General features: G+C 35.0%; 1 protein-coding gene across 4 annotated transcripts in view; it reads left to right on the top strand.

Moving 5' to 3' along the window:
• The window catches only part of ROBO1 (roundabout guidance receptor 1), a 401,546-nt gene that overhangs the window by 248,792 nt on the left and 135,863 nt on the right, over positions 1–16,891 (top strand). For all 4 annotated transcript variants that reach the window (XM_042955684.1, XM_042955682.1, XM_042955683.1 and 1 more), the window contains exon 3: positions 9,415–9,572. In XM_042955684.1, the coding sequence (XP_042811618.1) occupies positions 9,415–9,572 (158 nt within the window). The remainder of the gene's footprint in view (positions 1–9,414; positions 9,573–16,891) is intronic.

Raw genomic sequence — 16,891 nt, 5'->3', positions numbered from 1 at the left:
AGTTCAGATTTGGAATATAGTAGTACAGAGGTCTGAACAGGTAAAAATCAGTCCTGTGTTAAATACAGAATTTGAAACTATAATTATTTAAGTTTGTTTGTTTGTTTGTTTGTTTGTTTAGAGGCAGAGGGGGAGACAGAGAGAGACAATCCCAAGGAGGCTCTGCACTGTCAGCACAGAGCCAGATGCAGAGCTTGAACTCACGAACCTGTGAGATCATGACCTGAGCCAAAGGTGGACACTTTAGCCACTGAGCCACCCAGGCGCCCCAAAACCATATTTTTTAATCGATAAAATAGTTTTCATATTATTCCTATAGTCTCAAATTATTACACACACACACAATTTTCCTATTCCTTCTCAATGAAAGATTTATTTGTATATTTCTATTTATCCTCTTATACCTTAAAAATGGCATGTTCAGAGGTAACGGCTTAGCTCAATCAGTGGAGTGTGCCTCTCTTGATCTTGGGGTTGTGGGTTTGAGCCCCGTGTTGGGTGTAGAGATTAATTTAAGAAAGAAAATATTTGGGATGCCTGGGTGGCTCAGTCGGTTAGGCGTCCAACTTCAACTCAGGTCACGATCTCGCGGTCAGTGAGTTCGAGCCCCGCGTCGGGCTCTAGGCTGATGGCTCAGAGCCTGGAGCCTGCTTCCGATTCTGTGTCTCCCTCTCTCTCTGCCCCTCCCCCGTTCATGCTCTGTCTCTGTCTCAAAAATAAATAAAATTTTAAAAAAATTAAAAAAAAAAAAAGAAAATATTTAAAAAATTATAAAATAAAAAAAGTGGCATGTTCAGTTACTCAGATCAGAAAACCTGGGTATCATTGTTGACATCTTTATTTCTGTCAACTTCAGCTACTCAAGAGGTCATTTTGATTTTTACCTCCAATATACACTTCTGTTCTCCCCTTTGCACCAAATCCAGTGTCATCATAATAGTATAAATCCATCATTTTTCCCTTAATTACTGCAATAGCCTTCTAATTGGTCTTTCCAGTTCCATTCTTATTTTCCTCTCCATTTCATTCACAGGGTAGCTATAATGAATATTTAAATATGATAATTCCCTCATGCGACAGCTCTGCTTAAAAGCCACTGAAGTGCTTCCATGGGAATTAAAATTAAAGCTGACCCTTTTATCACGGCTGTTGTGGACAGGAAAACTGGCCGCTACCTCCCCTGCCAACCTGGCCCACAACACAGGGTCTGAGTCTTTTCACGTTTGTTGATTGTACCGAGTTTTTTTCTTCAACCTGCGTGATTTCTGCCTGCTATGCACTTCCCTAGGATACATTTTACTTGTTTTTTTGGGCTTCAGCTTAACTGTTACTTCCTCAGTGTTCCCTCACCTGCTGTCTAAATTATGTCCCTCATTAGTCTCTCACACGGCATTCAATCCTCTTCCTTCAAGGCATGTATTACAACTATAGTTGTATGTTTGTGTTTATTTGAATATTGCCTGTTTATTCCCCAATACCTGGAGCACCGTTAGTGTGGGACTCATGCCAATTTTAGTACCGTTTCATACATAATATCTAGCGCACAGAAGGAATATCGGAAACATTTACAGAATTCCTACCATGTCTTAGGCATTGTTCTGTGCACCGGATACACAGAGTGTTAAAGACAATTCCCAGTTCTTCTAGAGCTGACATTTGAATACAAAGAGCCAGACAATAAATATATGAGTATATTCCTTTGATCAAGGACTCTCTCAGTGCAGGGCACTAAATACAAAATTGGATTTCATAAAAGAAGGAACACATGCCTGTCTTGCCCCAATCAGGGTCCCATGGCTCAGATAGCCTCATTCTGTCTGTGTTTTTTTAACCCTGCCAAGCTACTCCTGAGTGTGACTTTTGCTCTGGCACTTAGAAGTCCTCATCAATGGCATTCTTTGTCCTCCTTTCCATTTGTACTGGCAGCTGAGAAATTTGGCAATTCCTTACATAGTGACTAACAGTAATACTTCTTTGCAAATGTAATGCACCATATAAATGGCAAGTCCTGTACAAACACTAAATAATTAGTCTTCATAATAACACTAACAAGATAGAGTGTAAAACTCTGTTTTGTATGGAAATAACTGAGTCATTGTGAATATACCTATTGAAATCACAGCACAGTGGAAGGATGTGAAACTCCTGACTTTTATGTTTTTTTTGACTACTAAAATAAACACAAGTAATACCATATAAGATGCTGCTTTATAAATGCTATATTTTCTTCATTAATAAATTAATTCAATTTATAGGTGAATTTAAAGTATATACAATGCAAACATCTAGTGAGCTACTTTAAGGTAGAATCTAGGATTTTAGCACCTTGACTTACTTTGGCAGTACATTTTTTGTGTGTGTGTGTGATATGCCAGATTCAAGTCTGCTGAATGTTAGCTATTTAAATGCTGATCTTCATTGATGTACACCTTTCTCTAGAATACACTACAGATTTTAACTTAAGTGTAGTATGCTAAACTTGCCTTCCCTTTGTCTTGATGACTTAGTGCCATAGTAATGAATGCTAATGAAGATCTTGTATTGTTGTTGATTCCTGAAGTGAAGTGATTAATCCATGAAGTATAGACTGCAGATGGCCATGAGAGCTTTTCATAGAGAGGGTCATTATGGTATCCATGTCTCTGCAAAATGGGAATGTGGCTTAACCTTGGGTGCAACCTGAAAGTAATTCTGATCATTAAAAGACCTGGCATTGGGTGCCCCCATTCCTGTAGCCGAGCAGAACACAGAGGAATGCAACTGTGTCTACATAAGCTTATTCTTCCATCATGTGTTCTATTAACAAGCAAATAAACAAACTACTACTCATTAATTTTATTCCACTACTAGCTTCTTCTGTTTGTAATATTCTGTATCCATTGTTAGTTAAAGTTGAATGGTGTTTGAAATCCATCTCTACTATTTAACTTCTTCAGAATGTATAATTTGTTTTAAAATATGTGCTCTTTCTTAGGGTACGGCATAAGAGGTTTGTGAAATCTTCAAAAGCTCCAGTAGTTAAGAAAATAAATGCTTTTACTAGCGTATTTTCTTCCAGGATCTTAACCAAAGCATAATTTAAGTTTTAAAAATAAAGTTGCATGCTATAAAAAACACAAGTAGAAGATGACATAATTATTGAAGAGTATTCATAGAAGTATTCAGTGCCAACATTTAAAGTAAATATGTATCCTTTAGGAAAACAGTTATAGTGAAATCCTAACTTTGTACAGAATTGATGTTTGCTTGCCTCCTCTTAAAAATCAAACTCCTTAGCTTTAGAAGATGATAGTATAAGATGGATAATACCTCAGGGAATATTATTTTACATGTTATTTTAATTCTCCTCTTCAATGGGTTACGATATCTTTCTGTAAATTAATCTTTGCTGAACTGTTTTTAAAGTTTGGAATTATTCTTTTAAGAAATGTTAAAGAGTTTGGGGGCACCTGGCTGGCTTAGTCAGTAGAGCATGCAACTCTTTCTCGATCTCTGGGTCATGAGTTCAAGTCCCACATTGGCGTAAAGCTTACTTTAAAAAAAATTGTATAATAAGGGTGTTCAAGAGTTATGAACACGTTTGTGCCCCAGCTGATACTTTGTTCTTTTTGGATAATGCCGTGAGCTTACTAAGTAGGAATGTAAGTGGTTATAAAAACCTTTATGATATACTTACTTATCTGGCTCCCCAATTTTGTATTTTGTACCTAGCTCCCCAAGATTTGTATTGTATATCTTAATACAAAATAACTTGCAATAAAACCCTATCATATTGCCATTTCTTGACAATATGAAGATTAATGTTATTTCTTGACTGAAATCTGTATTTATATAAACTTCATTGCAAAGAAAGTACCAAAGTTATAATGTAAGTGCCAGGCACAAAGTGTGTGTTCAGCACAGATTTGTTAAATGGAAGGATGATACTTATTTTGAAATTATTGACATTAGATATCACTTATTTATTTCAGCATATAAGTGGACATTTAGATGGACAACTAGAAGTATCATAGAAGTGAATAATCTCTACTCAAAATTAAAGATTAGGTAGGTGACAGGTAATTTTGAAAGCAGTTAAAGTGGACAGTTTTAACAGGCATGCTGTTACTAAACGTCTTTGAGAATATCGTCCTCTTTTATTTATTCCTCTATTATACCCTAATTTTAAAGGATTTTATTAATATATTTTTTTCTTTTCCCAGTTGACAGTTTACTACTATTTGCTGCAAGGTTTAATTGACTAAGAAGTCTTTTAAGTAGAAAAAAAAAAAATCCCAGAACTGCGGATTATTGTCCTCTCTTTTTCCCCAAGATACCTACTTCTAATTAAAATGTTCATATTTAATTAAAACACTTACTGTTGTACAGCTTTTTTAAGTCATTTTGTTGAAATAAAAGCAGAATTATTGAGAAGAATTAGTACAACATACTAATCTGAATGATGAATTCTAATCTCAACATCCCACTGAAGGTTTGAAGTGATGTCTTCCAAACGTGGAAAAATCTGGAAAAAAAAAAAACCAAAAACATAAGAATACATAAAATAGTCAAAGAGAGCCAGCTGACTGTCAGAAGAGAAATTTCTCATTCAACTCCTGTTCCAATGGAAAGGGGCTGAAATATTAATTATATCATGATGTTTGTATATTTAGAATTGTGAACATCGTGTTCAGATAAGACCAGATAGGTAGGCAAGTTGATAGAGAAGAGTCCTTGGTGGACGAAAGATCTGTGTTCTAGCACTGCTACTAAATCTTTACAAATTTCTTCTTCTTAAAATGAAAGCATAAATTCATGTTGTCTAGCCTTGCTGTGAGGACTCAGTGAGTGGATATTTGATGTGGTTCCTTATAAAGCTACTGTTCATTAATTGTTGGCCATTGCTAGCATTATTATTGTATTGTTCATGTTATCCTTTCATGTGGTTCCTTATAAAGCTAATGTTCATTAATTGTTGGCCATTGCTAGCATTATTATTGTATTGTTCATGTTATCATTGTTACTTATGCGACTTGCTTCCCTTCCCTCTGAGGAGCCTTAGATGATTAATTTCTAAAAGAAAAGGTTAGGATCACCCATCTCTGAGTCCCCCAACAGCACCGAGATTCTGTGACTCATGAAGCTGAAGGCATTGCGGTTCACAGGTGTTCACAACATGATTAGGGAGCAAAATTAATTTCAGGAGCACGTGAACCTTACTGAAATTGGGTAGACATGAGACTGCAATACACTGATGTACAATCACTGTCAAGCCTTCTGCAATAACAGAGTGGATTTGACGGAAATACAGTTGATGAGATAGGTAAATTGCATTTAATAGTAAAATATTGACATGTTCAAAAAAAAGAAAAAACCTCTGCATTGGAAGTTGGGACATCCCTGTTTTCTCCTGGTCTCTTCCTGAGAAATAACACAAGCTAGTGACAGTTTCTTGGGACACAGTTGTCTCTCCTTCAAGGATTAAATGTTGTCAAAGACCAGTGCCTGTTCTATAATTTTATGTTTCATTAAGTTCTAAAATTTCCCACGGGGTTCTAAAAGAGTCTCCATAATACTTCAGTTTCTGCTTAACATTTTTTTCCTGTTGCTCCCTGTTTCCTCAACATTGCCCAAATAGATTGCAAATTCAACACTAAATTTTAGAATCCTTTTCCGAAAACATGTTTACTTATTTTGAGAATTATATTAAAATTGGAATATAATTTTTCAGAAAGACCAATGATTGTATGTTTTGTTTTGTTTTGTTTTAAAGGACAAATCTTAGCTATTTTTTTTAGACAAATAACTTCTAGGAGATTCAAACATTTAATGAGGCTTATAATTTTTTTTTTTCTAATTTAACAGAAAGAGAAAGACTGAAACGTGGTTGAACCAAATTCTATGTACCAACCAATGAACATAAAACAATTACATAAAGGTGGAAGAAATGTAGGATTAGGATGAACAGTGGTTTGTTTAATAACATTTTAGGGGCGCCTGGGTGGCTCAGTTGGTTAAGTGTCCGACTTTGGCTCAGGTCATGATCTTATCGCTTGTGAGTCTGAGCCCCATGTCAGACTGTGTGCTGGCAGCTCAGAGCCTGGAGCCTGCTTTGGATTCTGGGTCTCCCTCTCTTTGTGCCCCTCCCCTGCTCACACTCTGTCTCTGTCTCTCAAAAATAAATAATAAAACCTTAAAATTTTTTTTAATATTAAAAATAACATTTTACGTGATATCTACTTGGATATCTGTTGTATCTATATTATTTGCTCTTTTTCAAATCAATATTAAATCTTTTCAAAAGTTAGTTCCAGACTTTAGCATTTCACACTATTCATATTACTTCACACTATCAAAATATGCATTCAGTTTAATAGTGATGTTAGGGAAGGAGAGATTTTTCTAATGAATTGCATTTGAGAATACTTAAGGATACCGTTGGCTCTCCTGCCATAATGTTGCCCATCATTTGAATTCAGTTCTTCATTACTTAAATATACATGTGAATTAAGAAAATTGGATAATTTAACTAAAAGTTAATACCATTTTATAATGTGACACAAACAATTTTTCCCCAAAAGGAAATGTTCAGGGTAAGTGCAAGGAAGAAAGTTGCTTTTATAGAATAGAGAAAAAAAAATCTTAAATTCATAACTGTGCAGGGCTGCGTATAGCCATAGGCAATACTAGAGTTTTATGCTTTACAGCTGCAAAAATAATTACATGAGCATTATCTAAGCAACAATCTTTAATGGATTACATTTTGTTAGCTTTTCATTCTATACTGTAAAAACTCAAATAACATAGTAAATGAAAAAAAAACTTGATTTATCTTAGACCTTTGATATTTCTGAAAGACATTTTATTATTCATTGGTTTGAGATATGATCTCAATTTTTTAAATAAGATATAGTGTTACTAAGTTGGTTTTAAAAGCTCACCAAGTAGAAAAATTGTGCAAATTATTTATTTTTATTTGAAAAGTATTTTCGTTTTGCATGTTTCAAGGGTGTTAAAATTTTTCAGAGGTGTTATCTTAGATGAATAATGTAATCCCGTAAAGGCACATAGTATTTGTTAAGGTCAATTCATTTGCTTTTTCTATAAACCTTACATTTAAATGTGGTACATTTTAACACCTAATCATAATATAAGTTCATAAGTAGTGAAAGTCTTCAAACCCTGTTGTTTACTTTGTGGTAACAGTAGCTGGAGTTTTCAGTTCAACCAGATTTACTTTTGTGTCTATGTATTTTATTAATAAATAATGTACAGTATTAAAATTGAATCACAACAGTGTGACACAATTATATTCGCTTTTCTTTTTCATTTTACCATTCTTGCCTAAGAGGAGGACAAAGTCTCCTCTTTGAAGTCTTGTTTTCCAAGTGTTAACATAGTCATGTTGTGTCCCAAGTTGTCTCAATATGTAGATTAAAAAACGTTTTTGTTTGAGTGGATAAAGCTTACCCAGTTGTGTTCATATACTTAGCTGGTATAGAGGAAGGAAAAGTAGAGAATTACAAGAGAAAACTACAGCATTTTGTAAGCCTGTAAGTTTGATTGAGGTTTTGAAGCCAAAATTTAAGCGTGACTTTTGAAATGATAGTCTGAGCATAAGTTTTCTACAGTGTAGTACTTCATCCGTGAAAGCATTTTAAAATGTCGCTGCAATGGAAAGACACTCGTTCCAGTATAAAATTGTTGTACCAAATGTTTAGTTCAACAGATTTCAAAAGCTATGGGGCGCCTGGGTGGCGCAGTCGGTTAAGCGTCCGACTTCAGCCAGGTCACGATCTCGCGGTCCGTGAGTTCGAGCCCCGCGTCAGGCTCTGGGCTGACGGCTTGGAGCCTGGAGCCTGTTTCCGATTCTGTGTCTCCCTCTCTCTCTGCCCCTCCCCCGTTCATGCTCTGTCTCTCTCTATCCAAAAAAAAAAAAAATAAAAAAAAAAAAAAAAAAAAAAAGTTGCAAAAGCTAAATAACATTTATCACTTCAATCTATGCACTGGACATACCAATGAACATTTTAAGTACCATCTTAAATACGATTACTAAAATTGTTCACATGTTATTACACACTGGGAGAAAATGGAGTGGGAGAAAGATAACATTTTTAGACTTCGCATTGAAGCATGTATCTCCATGCCTGCTGTGTAAATGTGGAAAGAGAGGTTATGTTCAAGTAAACGATGGAGTTGTGTTTTAAGACTAACTCGCCAAAGAATTCATGATTTCTTTGTGTTTACAAGATACAGAGGACAATTTTGCTGTGTGAACTGTTTTTGAAATACAGATTTGGTTTATTTTCCACATTTTATTTTAATGGTTACAAAGTGAACAATAGTGCCTGTTTTGTAGTATGTTAATATCACATTAGTATCCAGTGGAGACCGTAGTAATAAACTGTTTCTGCCTCTAAAATATAGTGTTAAAAATAAAATAAAATATAGGGTCAATAGCATAAATGAGGTTAATAATACCTCTCATCCTGAGCAAGTTTAAGGACTCAGTGAAATAATATTTACCAAAAAACAACTACAAACAAAAAATACAGAAGATACAAAGTGATGCAAGTTGGTAGTGGTGCTGTTATCATCACTGGGTTCTTCTAACACTTGGTTGGCTCAGTGATAACAGAAAAACACAGTATTTTGAACATAGTCATTTTGTAATTATATCTAAAGTTTTTATAATAAGCATATTTAAGTTGTAATGCTTATATACTTTTAAAAAAAATTTTAATGTTTTTATTTATTTTTGAGACAGAGCATGAGCAGGGGAGGGGCAGAGAGAGAGGGAGACACAGAATCCGAAGCAGGCTCCAGGCTCTGAGCCATCAGCCCAGAGCCCGACGCGGGGCTTGAACTCTCGGACTGTGAGATCGTGACCTGAGCCGAAGTCGGATACTTAACCGACTGAGCCACCCAGGCGCCCCTGTAATGCTTATACACTTTTATATACTAATATGAAATATCTTTAAAATGACTCAATTGAATGTGTGTTTGGAAGTCTATTTATTTTGGTTTGTATGTGTATGTAATTCACTTAATAATACAAAGCATCATCCCAATGTGTCATGTAAGTGAAAGGAGGATTCAGTTATATTCATTAGTACATGGAAGAGAAAAATGTGAGCAGTAGGCAGAGAAGAAATGCATCTTAACGATAAGCCAAATGCTATTGTGAGGACATGAAATAGCAAAATACACTTGTCCACTGGCCCATAGATAATATCACATTATCCCTGTTGTGTAGCTTAAGGCCAGATATCTTTATTAAGTTGCGTATGTCTCTAAGTAAATATAGATTCTCCAAGATATATTGAGGTGGCTATTACTAATAGTTTATTATAATAAATGTCTCCTTGCTGAAGTTCGGAGATAAGGACTGTGTATGTCACCATTGGGTATAATGATTTAATCTTGTTCCTGCAGTACTCCGGGATGACTTCAGACAAAATCCTTCCGATGTCATGGTGGCAGTGGGGGAGCCTGCAGTGATGGAATGCCAGCCTCCACGAGGCCATCCTGAACCCACCATTTCATGGAAGAAAGATGGCTCTCCGCTGGATGATAAAGATGAACGAATAACTGTGAGTATTTCATTCAGCGGAGGGGGGCGTTCATCGATCTAACTGTTATATCTTCACCAAAGAAAAGAGAGAAAAGTGAAGTACTTTGTTTTGTTTTGTTTTGTTTTAAAAAGGTTACATATCCCCCATTTGCACTTCTTTTAAAATAAACATATTTCAGTTTTCCCTGGGTGGACATGAAAATGAGTGAGGAAAATGCATATTGCTTATTTTGGAGATTAGTAAAAGAAAATTATAATTTCTACTTTAATGTCTTAGAGTTAACACCTTCATGCATGATTTAAGTATTGTTATAATTCAGGACATATCACATTTCCATATGCTACAGTAAAAATTGTTAAAAATTCGATAATATGGTATGTTTCCAAAGGCGTCCTATGTCACTTCAGGACTTTTTTTTTTAATCTCTTTCTCCTTTTCAAATGGCTTTTGTGTTCTGTACAGTTTAATATTGTGTCTGAAAAATAAAACCTCATTCTGAATGATGGTTAAGTGATGGATTTATCTCATTCAAAATAAAATTGCGTGACTTGATTATTGGATTTCAAATTCCTGCTGTCATACACGTAGCGGAGTATGCCTTCTGGAGTAATGATACATTTTATTGACATCAGTGATTCTTTATGACCTCTTTCTATCTTGTAAAGTGTTTACTGAAACACCCAAATAACTGAACTGTAATTGATTCTATGATTGTACAATATTGCCCTTTACAAGTTTCTTTGTTTTGCACATACACTGTATTATGAATTCATTGGCCAAGATTTAAAGATACCCAGGAATGGGGCATCTGGGTGGCTCATTCAGTTAGGCGTGTGACTTTGGCTCAGGTCATGAGATCATGGTTTGTGGGTTCGAGCCCCGCATCAGGCTCTGTGCTGACATCTCAGAACCTGGAGCCTGCTTCGGATTCTGTGTCCCACGCTCTCCCTGCCTTCCCTGTTCTCTCTCCTCTCTCTTTCAAAAATGAATAAACATTTAAAAATTTAAAAAAAATAAATAAAGGTACCCAGGAGAACATGTGTATAAGGAAAAGTCACTGCTAAAGGTATAGAAAAACAAATTTGTAGCACAGACCCCATAGCCCTAATAAATGTTTGCACTATTTCTGAACAACCAGTTAGCAGATTAGCATGAGAATTAAATAGGGAAAAATAAAATCAAGAAGGTTATAGTAGACAAGGTTTTAGGGACCTTGAAGAAAATCAAGTATTTTTCTTGCAGTGATCTGAATTAGAATGAGTCTCCCAAAGGAGTTTTAGAATTCTAGTGATTGGGTTGAGAATAACCTAGCTGTACTTTTAAGAGGTGTTGAAAAGTCACATGGCAAAGTGAACTGTATGTGAAAATTGTTTTTGGGAAGTGAAGTCAAGAGCACAGGGGAGTAAAGACCATAGGAACAAATGCTTCTCTTACTGGTGACAACAGATTCCTTTTTAGATTTATGTACAATTAAGATAATAACTTTGCCTTAAAAACGTATTTTAAGTCACCTAATGACCATTATCTGTAATTTCCATTTCCCTGCCTGAATGATTCAAACACACTGAAACCATTATTACCCATTTCCTCCTTCATATCTTTCCTGATTCATTATCTATTTGTGTTTAATATGAATTAATGAAAAAATTCTCAGCATCAGAGATGCAGCATTAAGCAGAAATCGGAAAGTCCCCTGTCTGGAGTTTATATTCTGTGAGTGATTATATAGATAAAACCTAAATAGATAGTATAATATATAATATGCTAGGCTATAATAAGTTCTATAAAAAATACTGAAGGGCTAGACAGATTAATTAAGATAGGGGTGGGATTTCAGTTTTAAATAGTGTGACCAGAAAATGCTTCTCATGAAGACCTGAAAAAATTGAGGGAGGGAACTCTACAAGTACCTGGAAAAGTAAGCAGACAAAACAATAGGTTTAAAGACCCTAACATGGGGCCTACCTAACACATTTTTTTTTAAAAGAGCAAAGTGGTCAGTGTGTGTTGAGTAGAGGGGAGGTTGATAGGAATTAATATTGGGGGAACAGTAGTAGCCAGACTGTGTAGGACCTTATAGATCTTGTAAATAATTTGGATTTCCCCTTGAGTGAAGTGAAAAACATCAGAGTTTTCTCAGAAGATTCCTCTGTTGTCTTGAGAACACACTGAAGGGACAGCAGTGATTACACAGAGAGACTATTTGGGAGCTTTTTCAATAATCTAGGCAAGATAGAAATGGTGGTTTGGATCATTCTGCTAGGAGGGAAAGTAGTGAGGAGTGGTTAAATTCTGGATCTGCCGTGAAGCTACAGCCAACAGAATTTGCTAAGAGATTGGATGTGGCTTGTAAGAAAAAGAGAAGAGGCCAGGCTTACCTTAATTGATTGGTCTGAGTGATTGAAAATATCGAGATGCCATTTATTGTACAAAGAGAAGATTTGGGGTTAGAAGTATCAGGAGCTCAGTTTGGGACATTGTAATTTTGAAGTACTTGTTAGATATCCAAGTAGAAATGTCAAATAGGCAGTTGGAAACATGAGTCAGAAATTCAGAATTGAGGTTGAGGCTGGAGAAAAAAATTGAGTTGTGGCAGACATGACAAGTACTTATTACTCTGCAATCCTCCCCTGCTTCTGGGCAAATGAAAGACTCTGCTACCCAGTTTCTTTGCTGTTGGGCAACCAATCTGACTAGATCAGCTTTATGGGATGTGTATGGAAGTTGAATAAATTAAATACTAGCGAGTGAGCCTCTAGCTCTTTTTTGTCTTCGCCATGTAGCAACCAAGGAGGACATGTTCCAAGTAGTACAGCTACAACATGGACACTCAAGGGCCCGGATCCCTGAGTTATGGGTACCCAAACCTTCCATCCCACACCTCTGTCTTTCCATGATAGACACATCAAATGAATGAGAAATCTTTGTTGTATTAAGTCATGGAGCATTTCTTACCATAGACTAATGTAGCTTATCCTGATGAATATGGGAATCATCCTTATGTACACATTATTTAAAACCAGGAGACTGAAATCACCAAGGTAGTGATTACATGTAGAAAGGAAAAGAGATTCAGTGTTTAGCCCTCAGGGAGAAGAGGCAGAAAGAGCAGTGGAGACTCAGAGGGAGCGGGTGAGAAAAGAGGGATGGCAGAGGACAGCCAAGCAAAGACAGGATGTTAGGGAGGTGACAAAGACTGAGTCAGTGGCAGCCCTTCCAACACATAATGTAAGGACTGAGAATTGATCATTCAGTTTAACCATTTGGTGGTCAGTCACTGATGACCTTCACAAGAGCAGTTTCAGTGGAGTTAAGGGGTTGAAACCTCAAAGAACTGGTTCAGAAGAGACTGGGAAGACTGAAATCAGACACAGAGTGTAAGCAATTCTTTTTATGTTGTATCTGAGATAATGGATAAAAAAATGAAGGTGATTGTAGTCTCATATTTTGAAAGGTCAGACTTCAAGGTTTTTTGTGTGTGTGCATATGTGTGTATCTGTGCATTTTCTGTGATATTAACAGTTTAAAACTGCTATGGTAAATTTGGTTTGTAATAATTCCTAGAACCTCCTGTTGTATCATATATGAAATGTGAAGAGATGTTATGGTTTATGCCAAAATGTTTAATTCATTATTGGATCTTCATTTACCCGTTGCTGTCCAGAGGGTGCTATCTACTGTAAATACAGGGCTTCTGTTCCCCTACTCATCAGTAATGTAGAGTCTATAAGAAGTGCCTCCAATCAGGAATCAAACCATTTAAAGTTGCAATACCAATGCTATGATACAATGCCAACATGTTAATGTATAAATAATTTTAAAATCATTTAAATGCTGCCAAAATGATGATCCACGATAGCGTTCCATATGCTAGGAAGTTGTAACATCTGAAACTTTTCTATTTCCAAGACCATCTGTGTGTTTTGTATAAATTATGGCTGTGAAACTGATAAAACACGAGGTAAAAGGCACATTTATACATGCAGGGAGATGAATAGATTAAAATCAGCAGTTTGAGTTCAAAATTACTGTTCTTATTTAGATCCTAATTGTTTTTGTTTTTGTTTTTGTTTTCCTTTAGGCAAAACTCAAATTGAGTAATTAAAACAAAAATTTAAGACAGAAACAGAATGTCTGACGTTCTTTCCAATTCTTTTTTCCCCCCCAATTGAATGTAAAGTCTTAAGAGATATTGGTTATTAGATATTTTATGTGATTCTTCTCTCCTAAGCTTTGTTTTCAAATCATTGTTTTCATTTCTTTGCCAAATGTGTTGAGCACAGATGAACAGGAGATTAAAGCACATAATATCTTTATGAAAGGCAAGTAAAGATTGCATGGTTATTGCTACAGTTTTGGTTCTAGGAATTTCTGGAGTCTTTAATGTGGTGGCTTTCTTTGTTGAAAATTTAAAGTACGACTCTCCCAGCTGTGAGAACAAAGACACACCCTACAAAAAAGGGCAAATATGTAATTGTAGCTGCACCTGTATTTTTGATGTTCTTAAGTCATTTCTTTTTACACTGACCTGGATTCTGAGCCAAATTTTAGATCTGTGATGATTATAAACCAGCAATGTATAAATACCATTTTCTTATTTTCCTAACTGACAGGAGAATCTTTTAGAACTCTTCTGGGACTTCTTTCTTAGAATAATTTGAAGGAGGACTTAGGTAATGTTTAGTCTTTCTTCCTTTTTTTTTTCCCTAAACATGAGTATTTATATTTAGAATTAGAAATAGAAGTAGTTTAACTGGAAGACTGGATTAAATAGATTTACTTAATATGACTGAGAATTAGTCATAACCATTATTATTAATAAATGAAATTTTCTCACAGAGATGAATCAGAGGACCAAAATCTTTTTTTTTTTAATGTAGAACATTGGATATACTTTACAAAGAGTGATATATTTAGTTTATTTTATTGTATTTTGGAAATATTGTACTCAAATTCAATTTTTTTTGTAATGTGCAAAATTGATGATGTTAGTAATGGGGAATAAAAGTAATACCAAATATTTAAGAAAATAATTTTGTTTTTAATAAAAAAAACTAAAATTGTCCATGAATTAAAGAAAAAGTTAAATACAATTGAAAGTAGACATCACAAATATTTTTCTGGATTATAAAAGGGTTTATGTATAAAGATGGTCAGTTACAAGATTTTGTTAAATAAAAGCTGGCAAGTAAACCCAAAAGGCTCAAGAAAAATTTTAGTATGATATTGGTTTTCTGAATGAATGTAGAGTCATTAGTAAAGAGAGAAGAGAAACTTACTGATGCCAAAACATTATAAAAGGGTATTAAGTTTATTAAAAATGTGCCACTTATTTTATATTTGTTGACCTGGGGGATTTTAATATTATTCCCTTCCCTTCCCTTCCCTTCCCTTCCCTTCCCTTCCCTTCCCTTCCCTTCCCTTCCCTTCCCTTCCCTTTCCTTTCCTTTCCTTCTTCCTTTCATTTTTTAGAGAGAGAAAGAGCAAGAAGGGGAGAGGAGGGAGGGAGATAGAGAAAGAGAAAGAGAGAGAATCTTAAGCAGGCTTCACGCTCAGTGCAGAGCCCAACATAGGGCTCGATCCCATGACCCTGGGATCATGACCTGAGCCACAGTCAAGAGTCAGTCACTCAACTGACTGAGCGAGCCAGGCACCCCAATATTGTTTTCTTAGTGCACAGTTTTGTTTTGTTTTATTTTGTTTTGTTTTCACCTGAAGCTAATGTAATATTATATGGCAGGGGTACCTGGCTGGTTTAGTCAGTACAGCATGTGACTCTTGAGTCATGAGGTTGGGCCCCACATCAGCGATAGAGATTACTTAAAAAATAAAATATTAAAAAGCCATGCATGGCAAAGTGCTTATTATAAATCAGCACAGTTTTGGGGTCACATACTGAAGATCAGTTTCCCTGCTATTAGGTCTCTATGAGATGCACATTCTCCTGATTATAGCAGTGGGAACTGCAGGCATAGCTACAAGGAGGTGGCCAATCTCTCAAAGAGCATTGCTTATAAAATAAAACTTATTTAATTAGTTATTATAATCAAAACCCCAAGTGTATTCATAAACTAAAATATATTACGCAATAATACCCAGGTGGTAACTAATGAAACAATAGCAACTATATGGTTTGCCTCAGCATGTGATAAATTGTGAGGGCAAATTGATACCATTATTTTAATAAAAGAAAATGATAGTTGTATATATTTATATATGAGATCTGATGATTTATGACTGGGAATGAAACCTTTTGATATAGATTAGCAAACGAATATTTATAGGAACAATAGTAAGTTCTCAATTCCTAATTTCCATAAAATCCTACAGATTTTGCAACATATATAATGACTCTATTTGCTGTCAGAGTAAATTTCAATTTAGAATGACAGTAACCTTTAGCTCCTGGTAAAAAATACTGTCTTTAAGTTCGCAAGGGTCTGGAAAGTTTAGTTCACACAATGAAGGTTATGGTGGCCTTAAAACTAGGATTGGTACATTTAAGAATTAGTCCATATTAAAAAAAAAATTTAGTCCATATTATCTCCAGTAATGAAAACTATAACATAAAGATCTATACAAATTGAAAGGTGAGTAGTTTGATAAAGATGGCATGAAATTGTTCAAATTAGACCAAAGGTTATAGTTCAGATAAACAAAAAATATTTTATCTGGGTACTAGAAGCCCTACCTCAAAAGATATGAGGTGATTATCTAAAGAGGATGAAAGAAAGATTTATATTAAAAAGGATATTATGAATCAGTGGATTATTCAACTGAATATGTTTTATAATTAACTGTCCAAATTGTGGATTAGCTAGGTTCAAATATAATCAGCTATATACATGTCAGAAATTGTTGCTGACAAATTAAGCAATTAGGAGAAATTATATAATGAATGGCAAATTGAGTTAAGGAAAATATTGTTTATGTAGTGGCTTGAAAATTTTGTATAGATATAATAAAAATATAGTAAAAACTAACACTGTAATAGTACAGTGTAAATTGTGAGATCTATCTAGACTCAATTCTGAAATATCAGAGTTAGTTTCTTCATAATAACCTTTGGCTGTCATTTATCCTGAATGATTTCATTTTACTAGTTAAAAGAAAAGCTTAAAAGACATTCATCTCTTCATGTTTGAAATTCTTAGCTTTTGAACTAAAATTTACAGATGAATAAAACATGCTTCTTCCCTTCCCTTTGTATGCGGCATTGTGACAAACATCTTTTTAATGACTTGTATTATTCTATGAGATAAGCTGTGTCTTGAATTTTTAAATTTTCACCTACCTGTTCTATATGCTGTAGTAGCATGCTAGGGGTATCCTCTATG

Source organism: Panthera leo, chromosome C2 (assembly GCF_018350215.1).
Source record: "Panthera leo isolate Ple1 chromosome C2, P.leo_Ple1_pat1.1, whole genome shotgun sequence".
NCBI lineage: Eukaryota > Metazoa > Chordata > Mammalia > Carnivora > Felidae > Panthera > Panthera leo.
Note: the sequence above shows the minus strand (reverse complement) of the source record. Positions and strands in the feature narration are given on the sequence as shown.